The following is a 9,143-nucleotide window of genomic DNA, read 5'->3' as shown; positions in this document are numbered from 1 at the left end:
AATTATCGGATGTCATTAAGATTTCTAGAGATACACATACAAAACTAAATGGTTATTATCGTTTTAGTTCACATGGAGAATTATTCTGCCTTTTATCGTAACGATAAAGAGAAGAATATGTATATGGACGATATTTTCGCTCTTGGTGGTTAATAACAAATAGAACAAAAGAATAAGAAATGTGTGAGTGAAGAACTGTAAGTAGGATAGATTGAGAGACAGATAAATATATTAGTTCTTTAAGAATCTTAAACATGAGGAAGATTTCAATCCGCATATCATGCATCAAGTCAAAAGACACAAAAAGAATTAAAAAAATAGAAGAAATGAAGACATGTCTTATCCCGACGAGTTATATCTTGGCCGAGGCTACAGAAAATGCTCTTTATCCAAGCAATTTTAAATAACGGATTGAATACAGTTGCTGTCTCATGCATTGCGATTATACGTGATGCGATCAAATCAACAGAATCACCTGCGAGACACCGAGCGTGCTCGCTTCGCGGGTTTCACGCTCATTCGCCGTCTGTCCCGATTCGGACATGGGCGGTGTAGACAGGCGTACGGTCGTATGATCATCGACCAACGTTTGGAACACTTCCGACGTGACTGTGACAACCCAAAGTTTCCTACGTTGGGCGTCCTTCGTCTCTTTTACCATCTCGCACGAGGCGTCCTCGTAGCAATCTACGTCTTCGGACTCAGACACCTGTATAGCATTTCTGCCTATAGTCCAAACTCAAAACTTTTCTTTTACTGATTATTCTACATTAGCTTCGCTCGACCAAATCGAGTCGGACTGTCTCTCATTCCATCTTACTACTCATAACGAAGGTATGTATTTCAAAGGTATATTTGAATGTTTTTATAATACAAGTGTGTCTGTGTTTAACACAAATTAAGGATTTGCTTCTCAAGTTTGTTTTAGTTCCCAAAAGAAAGCAGTTTCAACTTAATGAAGAATACTGAAGCAATGAAGTAATAACTTAATCAATTCAACCAATTAAAAGTAATATTGTGTCAATGGCTACGTTCAGTAGATTCAACAGTTGAGTGAACGCTTGCTGCTATTGATGTATTCTTCTAAAATTCTGATTGGATGATCTAAAAGAATACATCGATAATAGCGAGCACTCACTGTTGAGTATGCTCAATGTTATAATTTCACATTCAATAATAAATATAACACATAATGTTACATAACAATTATATTATTGAATATGAAATCATGACATTAATATTACATGATTTTTAGTTAGCTGAGAAATTTTTATATTTTAAATGCTTTATTTCAGGAATCAAAGAAGTCGCGATCGTGTTCGTGATTATTTATACAAAGTGAATTTTATCGCGAGGAACTAAAAACTTGAGCCTTTTTATTCTATTAAAACTTTGAATATCCAGATTCTACTTTCTACTAATTCAGGTATCTCTTTCGCAAAGAACATGTGTTTAATCGAATGTTTCTTACTGATTGCTGTCTCCGATTTTTCTGTCGAGCGAGCTCCAAGCTGAGACTCCTCACAGCTAAAGCTAGTTTGTGTTGCTGATTTACGTCGGCGTCGATGAACGGCTGTGGCTCGCCCTCCTGGACCGGCACGCCTGCAAACGATTCGCTCAGAGCGCGTTTCAGAAGTGAACCGGCGAATCGTACAACCGCTCGATCTCTCGCATCTAATTCCCGGTTCTCGTCCGCTACTATCGGATCCTCCAACCACTTTGACAATTGCTCGTAGACCTCCTCCAGCTCAGAACAGAAATCTACGAGCGTGAAAGTTTAGGTTTTTCTATTGATTCATCCTCGCCAGGAACAAATGTGCTTACTTAATTTTTATCAAATTATACTCGCCAGAATTGTACTCGGTGCTGAAACTATACTTGCTGCTCGCACTCGTGTCCTTCCTCTGAAACATAGGCCCCTGACTCTGCCGGAATCGGCCAAGCCACTTTTGTTCTGCTTCCAGAGACTCCTTCAGGAACTCTTCGTCCACTGTTTCGTCCCGCAAAACGAAACCCCTCGAACCTCCTCTTCTCAATCTACAAAGTTGAGTTCGGTAAAAGTCAATCTAAATGATATATAAAAAGTATTGAAAAGAATAGTTTTATCTAAAAACTTTGCTAGATATAGATTTGGAAAATGATTTTGTTTGAAGCATCAAAATAAACTGTTGCAACGGATTAAATAGTATAACGACAAATCTATAACCTATATTGGAAGAACATTAAAAATGCAAAATAACTGATATTATATATAATTTTCTCATTGAACTTATATTTTGCCTCAATAGAGCTAAGATTGTTGAATATTATCTATTATCGAAAACAGAATTTGAAAAACCGTTTTGGAAAAATTTTGCAGATGGACAAATCTAATAAATATCTACAAAATAATTTTGTTAGAAATGAAATCTTTTGCAGCATTATCATCAACATTTAAAACTCTACATAATTATTTTGATGATCCAACAAATTTACATGCAAATCTGTATCTAGCTAAATTTTTCCTAAACATCCTTTAGAAAGACCATTCTTTTCATGTAATATAATTAAAAATATTATCTTTCATCGTTTAATTGTTTTTATCGTTGAACTGTTCAAACTTTTAGTACATATTAATATTTTTTCACGACTAATTTAGCGCTAATATTTTTCGACTCACTTGATGTCTTGATCGCCGACGTGGCTACCGCTGACGCTTATACCAACGGCATAACTGCTCTCGCCAGAAGAAGTGTTTGAGGAAGTCACCCCCGTCGCCGTACTTTCTCGTTTGAGAGCGTCTTTCAGTCGCTGCGCGAATGTTCCTCTTCTCTCGGGGGTATCTAATTGTGCGCTATAGCGTTTGGTCATCTTTTGCTCTTCTTCCTCTGAAAATCGTTCAATTAATTAAGAAACATACATTTTTATTTTCTTTCTATAAATCATCCCATAGTTATTTTATCGTACCAGGTTCCTCATCGATGGTCTCCTTAGCGCTATGGAAACTATCCGTGCTCTGACTGTTGCAACTGCTATAAACCGACATCTGGCCGAGTTGTCGCGTCACTGGCAACACCTCGCCACTAGATCCAAGCACAATGAATCTGTTCTTTCGGTTTGTGTAACTTGCGTCCTTGCACACTTTGTGAGGACTAGGCGGTCTCATTGATTTACCATTAGGCCTACTACGCACTTCCGTCGCGTTCTCCAATCTGTGTCGCTCGTCGCGGAGAACCTGCTTATCTATCCGTAGAAGAAAATAGGCAGATCGTAGACATCGAAAGATTGGTTTTAGCAAATTATGCAAAAATTATACGCGTCTCCCACCTGTCTTGGAATTATTGCTCGTGAAAACTTTGTCCTCGCCTTCCATTTCCGGCGGCGTGCTGCTGAAGCTCTCGCCGATCGGCGATAATCTGCGGGAGCCCAGGCCGATTTCCGCTTCCAGTTCATTCTTGATCGGATCCGTGGGGCTGCTGGGCATGTGTCTCTGACGAAATCCCAGCAGCGACTTGTTCATCTCCCTCAAGATGTTGTCCTCCTCGTACTGCGTCAACGGCAATCGCGAGTAGTCCTCGGGATCTATGCAGCAGACCGTTACCTGCGCTCGGAAAACTGTACGATTGTTTGCCTTCCCATCGCAGATAGCGTGAAAATCCGCGCGAATCCGAGATCCCGCACTTCACTCACCACGTTCGGCTTCGAGATACCCTCGAATATCGCCTTATGCCGCGGATCGTTTATCCTCGACATATGTCTGACACCCTCGATTATTAGTACTTCGTTGTCTTCTAAGGCCTCGACGGATATTATCGCAGCAAGTATTTCCGGATGTGTCGCTACCTGTAAAAAGAATCAAATTTGCAATCTCGATTTGATACATACACACATTAATTTTAATTATATATTGAAGAATGAATTTGCAGCAAAAAAAATAATTTCAAGACAGATGAGAACTTGGAGATGATCTGTAATTTATTCAAATTAATTCTTTAATCTTTATATCTAAATAAATATAAGCTTTTTTTTTAAGAATTAATTAAAAGAGACACTTAACAAATTTTCTCTAATTTATTACAAGTCATAAAATAAAACCTAAACAATTTATGTTTATTTTTTCTGAGTTCTAGATTCATTAAAGTACTGACATATAATTAAGAAGATTCTTGACGCTAAGAGTTATAATAATAATTTTTTCAAATTAGTTACATGTACAGTTTCCTGCGTAACATCACCATCCAGCACACCGCCACCAATTTTAGCATTCGCGAAGCAAACTTGTAGTACTTTTGATTCCGCCTCAACTCGTTCCAACCGTCCCTCGTGACGTATCGTCAGCGGACACAAAGGTACGTTACTTTCCAACCAATCTTCGATTGTCAGCCATTGCTTAGATGTCATTACCTGCGAAATTATTAAGTTTTATATTTTGTAAAAAGAAAATGAGAGGGAGACAATTTCAAAATAAATCAAATATCAATATAAATCAAATATAAAATAAGTATCAATTGAATCGTGCATTGCATACCTGTCTAGAAATTATTAGACGGCCATCGAGTGCATGTTCCGTTTCGAGATAATTATAATAATGAAAAATACTTTTGAGTTTGGCTTTCTGTGCATTTCTGGAAAACGATAAAATATTTAAAAACTTATCTCGCTTTTTCTCTTAAATTCAAAGTAACAGATTTTTTTTGACGATTTGGCGCGCTCGGGAATCACTCACTTGTGGAGATGTCTGAAGAAATTTGTGAAATTGAAATCGCGTAATGTAGGGTGAGTCTTCACTGTTCTCTTCGGATATGTTGAAAAAAATGCGTTCGCGATTAAAGAGGAGACGAAGGCATAACTATATTCGACGCTGTCGCCTACATAAGATGAATTCATTTTTGTATTATCGAATTCTACTTGTATCTTACAAGTAAAAAAATTTCATAATATTTTTAAAAGGTTTTGATACTTGAAATTTATGAATATTTCTGAAAAATATTTTTAATTTCTTTAGATTTTGAGCATTCTTCAGAAATTATGGAAAAATCGTAGAATCTCAGAATTCATATATATGTATAAAAGAATTCTATAGAAAAGCTATAGACATTCTCAGTATTCTGGAAAGTTCCAAAATAAAGAAAAAAACTGAGAAAGTTTCTAAAAGGTTATAAAATTATATAGAAATTCCGAAAAATTTTAAGATTATATAAAAATTCTGAAAAATTATAAAGAATTCTAAGAAAAATTTTCATCAGGATAGATGTATGTATATTTATCATACAAGTGCCGATTTGTGAGATCGTTAAAAATAGTTGAATAGTAAGGTACTGTTTTACATGACTACAATTACTTTGTAGAATGTTGAATCTCGCGGTACCTTGCTGCTGGAGGCTAAAGTGTAAGCCTTGAGGGGGTTTTGTAGATTTTAAGGCCTTCGCCTGTTCCACTATTCGCGGTATTGTCTTCGTGAACACTTGCTCTCGTTCCACGAGATCGAGGTCATTGTCTAGGAAGATTCCCAACATGGAGAATAGGTCGGCGTCTTGCACGTCTTCCTCGGGATCGAGGCTTATGCTGAACGAAACAAATGCATTGCGTATTTCAATATCGTAAAAGCAGTTACGAATTTCGTTATTATTTATTGTATATGATACTATAAGTGATTGTTTATCAATCCATTTTTCCGTTCTTAGATATTGCTCCTTCAAAAGTGAAATACAAAAAATTATAAGTTTCCTAGAAAAACGAAAAAACTACTTTTCAACTTATTGGAAAAGAAATACAGTGAGCGCAAAAAGTATTCGTACAAAGAAAATATTTTTTAAAAATATTTTATTTTTAAAAAGTAAATATTATCCAGTTGAGAAATAAGTTATCGAATTGATATTTAATCGATATCGATACGATGGTTTCAACATCAATTTGATATCGATTCAATGTTTAATTGACGATAATTTCTTGCTGAGTAATTAACAATTTATTTACAAAGAATAAAATAGACTTATGTATGTTTCTTAAAATTATATATAGCAAAAAAATGTGTATTAATTAAAAGAAAATATGTCATCTGATAAATAAGCGAAAATTAAAATTGTATTGTTCGGATGTTCAAAAAATATTCGTAAAGTCGAGATATTTAGCTTCTAAAATCAAGAATATATGCAAAACTCATTTATTAATGTAAGAATAGAATATATTCATTGTATAAAATTGCTAATTAATGCTTATTTTCTACAAATATTTTTTTTATAGAAAATTTCTTTGTACAAATACTTTTTGCTTTCACTATATATTTTTAATAAAATATTTTTGTTATTTTTTACTTTATAATTCTTAAAAAACCACCATTTTTAGTTGACGATTTTAATTCACTTTTGATATTTGATTTGAGTAATGTTTACTTAACTCATTCGTAGTAATAATTTAAAAATCATTTTTTTAGTTATGTCACTTAAGCTTAAAAATAAGTAAGCAATGTGAGAATGATTTGAAATATCCAAATATATAGATAGACAGATTTGAAAATAATTGTGTTAAACTACCAAAATAATTATATAAGATACTCAATTGGTTGCTAGAATGTTAAAATTTTATGCATCATTACTCATCATTTTGAGATTTCCACGTAATTATTTTGACGGTCCAATAAAATTATTTTCAGATCTGTAATTAAATTTTTAGATATTTCAGCCAAATTATTCTTTCCATGTAGCATTACTCTGAAATAGAATTTCATTTAAAAAAGCAAATATTAAATATTTATATAAATATATAAAAAAATATGGTATTAATAGGCGATGTAAAGGAAGAGTAAGTAATGCGAATCGTACTTGCACATGTCATGCAATCGTTGCATCGCGTCTACTAGGTCCTCTGAGTTTTTAGCCGAGGCGGCCTTGTCCAATTGCTTTACAACAGCTGGCCACCAAGGCAGGTCACACGGTAACATTACTAGAGCCATTGTGGATCTGTGAAGCACAGAGAAACAATCGGAATGTATAATTTAAACGGAGTAACCACCGCCTTACTTGCCAGATACGAATTATAGTCCTTCGTCAGAAAGACGCGTCGAACGAATCTTTGAGAAGTTAGTACAATGTGCAATTTTTCATGCATCCAGCGAGACGTATACTTTGGAAATGCGCTGATCGATTTGGATTTACTGTCGTGGCGTGATATGTCAAAGTTATGCGTGATAGACGCGCCGAAGTAGCGCGATCGTGGAATAAAACTAGCCGGAGGAAAGTTATAATCGGTCCCCTCCCTACTTGTAAATCTTCCGTAATCGTCTGAGGCATTTACATGCGAATTACAGATTTATTTAATATAATCAATTGATTTTATAATATTATATAATCAATTTTTTTATTACATGATTCAAATCAAAATCGAAGCTTAATGAGTATTCATGTCAATAACTATTACCCTTAAAAAAAAAAATCTTTATTATACTTTAAAAATTCCTGGCTTTAACGTAATAAATTAAACAAGAATCTTACATGAATAAATCATTTAAATAAAGAAAAGCGAGATAGATTTTCTCTTAGACTCTAATCGAGATTAGATTTTAGTGTCTATAATAACATTTATATGTAAATATTTTAAATACTCCGATAAATACAGTAATATAACATCAATGTTATAATTTCACACTTACTTTACACAAACATAAATATAACACGTTGTACATAACAATTATATCAAGTGTGAAATTATAACATTGATGTTATGTTACTTTGTATTTACTGGCACATTTTCCAATTATGTAAAATTGCGCACCAATTACTGTCTTGAAACGCAATCATAAACTAAAGCGAAAATAATAATATCACAAATTAAATTAATCGTCAATTTAACCCGTAATATATGATATTCTAATCTTTTACTGCACACACGATGGGTCGTTTGTATCTTGAGTCAATTTTCATCTCTTACAAATGCAAAAATTATTAAGTGATTGTCATATAACACTTTAACATCTTTAGAAATTTATGAAATGATGTATTAAAAAATAAAGGAAAAGGTACAAATCAGTATTTAGCCAAATACTCTTAAATTTAAAAAAAAGAAATGCACAGGAATAATCCAATCGTATATTAAAGATTAATAATTAGATATCAAGATTTATATAAGTCTATTCTATAACTTTTAACGATAATTCGGTATCATTATACTGTCGTTGCGTAGTTTTTTCACCATATAAAATACCTGCGCAACGATCTTCCTAGCGACTAAATTATCGTTAAAAAGTTACAGAATAGATATCTATTAATCTCGACTATAATTGGCTCTTCGCGTTTTGATCGTAGCGTTTAGATCGCACAATCAGATTACAGATGCTAAAGCCTTAAATTTTGTACGTTTAAAATTTTAAACCCCGATTTTCAATTTCGCAAACATGATGTTTAAATATTAACTAGTAAAGATCTCGACATCAAAATAGTTCTTAAAGATTTGGATTAAATTCTAGAATTTCCAAGTACTCAAATTTTCGATCATATAATCACAGATGCTAAAATCTTACAAATTTTGAATACGTCTACATAATTTTTTTAATATTGGTTCTACGATGTTTTAAACGTCTAGCAGATTGAACACAAAAGAATCCGAGATTTTCTCATTACATCGATTATTTTTCAATCTTATCTCACGCGTCTAAAGTGTCGACATTCGTATTCCCTCTTGAGAGGAAAACGCCTGGTCACGCACGCAGGCGCAGGCCTGAGGGTTGGCTGGTTAGTAACCTCGTCCCACGAGGCGAATATAATTAGTCTCTCTTTCACCGGGGAGGGAATTCACCGGTCGTCGACGGGACAGCGAAGACGAGCGTGCAACTAGCCGCCACCGCGGACCTCCAGCGCTGAGTTCCGTTTACATAATCACCTCCTTTGTCCCTCGCGACTTACGTCGGATCAGCTGACGCGTATAAACGACAGGTCTCACATCTTGCGCTCCGTTGACGTCGCGATGATGTTGATCACCATCGGCGATGATCCCGGCGTCCTGATCGCGAAACGCCGGCACATAGTCGAGCGGGAGGGTGACACACGACGGCACTCTCGCGTTTCGTTACCCCATCGGCTGCCCCAGGATCAACCCCGCGAATCCTGTAACGGGATATCCCCGTCCCTCGTCGTCCCAAGTCTCTCTTTCTCTCTCTCTCTCTCTCTCCC

General features: G+C 35.0%; 1 protein-coding gene across 1 annotated transcript in view; it reads right to left on the bottom strand.

Moving 5' to 3' along the window:
* Positions 1 to 6,931, bottom strand: part of LOC105622373 — a 13,120-nt gene extending 6,189 nt beyond the window's left edge. The window contains exons 1-12 of the mRNA XM_012203796.1: positions 6,801 to 6,931; positions 5,348 to 5,544; positions 4,706 to 4,847; positions 4,508 to 4,604; positions 4,189 to 4,383; positions 3,670 to 3,822; positions 3,307 to 3,580; positions 2,947 to 3,222; positions 2,660 to 2,867; positions 1,850 to 2,037; positions 1,472 to 1,761; positions 476 to 709 (exon numbers count right to left, since the gene is read on the bottom strand). Of these exons, the coding sequence (XP_012059186.1) occupies positions 476 to 709; positions 1,472 to 1,761; positions 1,850 to 2,037; positions 2,660 to 2,867; positions 2,947 to 3,222; positions 3,307 to 3,580; positions 3,670 to 3,822; positions 4,189 to 4,383; positions 4,508 to 4,604; positions 4,706 to 4,847; positions 5,348 to 5,544; positions 6,801 to 6,931 (2,385 nt within the window). The remainder of the gene's footprint in view (positions 1 to 475; positions 710 to 1,471; positions 1,762 to 1,849; positions 2,038 to 2,659; positions 2,868 to 2,946; positions 3,223 to 3,306; positions 3,581 to 3,669; positions 3,823 to 4,188; positions 4,384 to 4,507; positions 4,605 to 4,705; positions 4,848 to 5,347; positions 5,545 to 6,800) is intronic.
* Between the last annotated feature and the right edge of the window lie 2,212 nt (positions 6,932 to 9,143).

This window comes from Atta cephalotes (genome assembly GCF_000143395.1).
Source record: "Atta cephalotes unplaced genomic scaffold scaffold00044, whole genome shotgun sequence".
Taxonomy (NCBI): Eukaryota; Metazoa; Arthropoda; class Insecta; order Hymenoptera; family Formicidae; genus Atta; species Atta cephalotes.
Note: the sequence above shows the minus strand (reverse complement) of the source record. Positions and strands in the feature narration are given on the sequence as shown.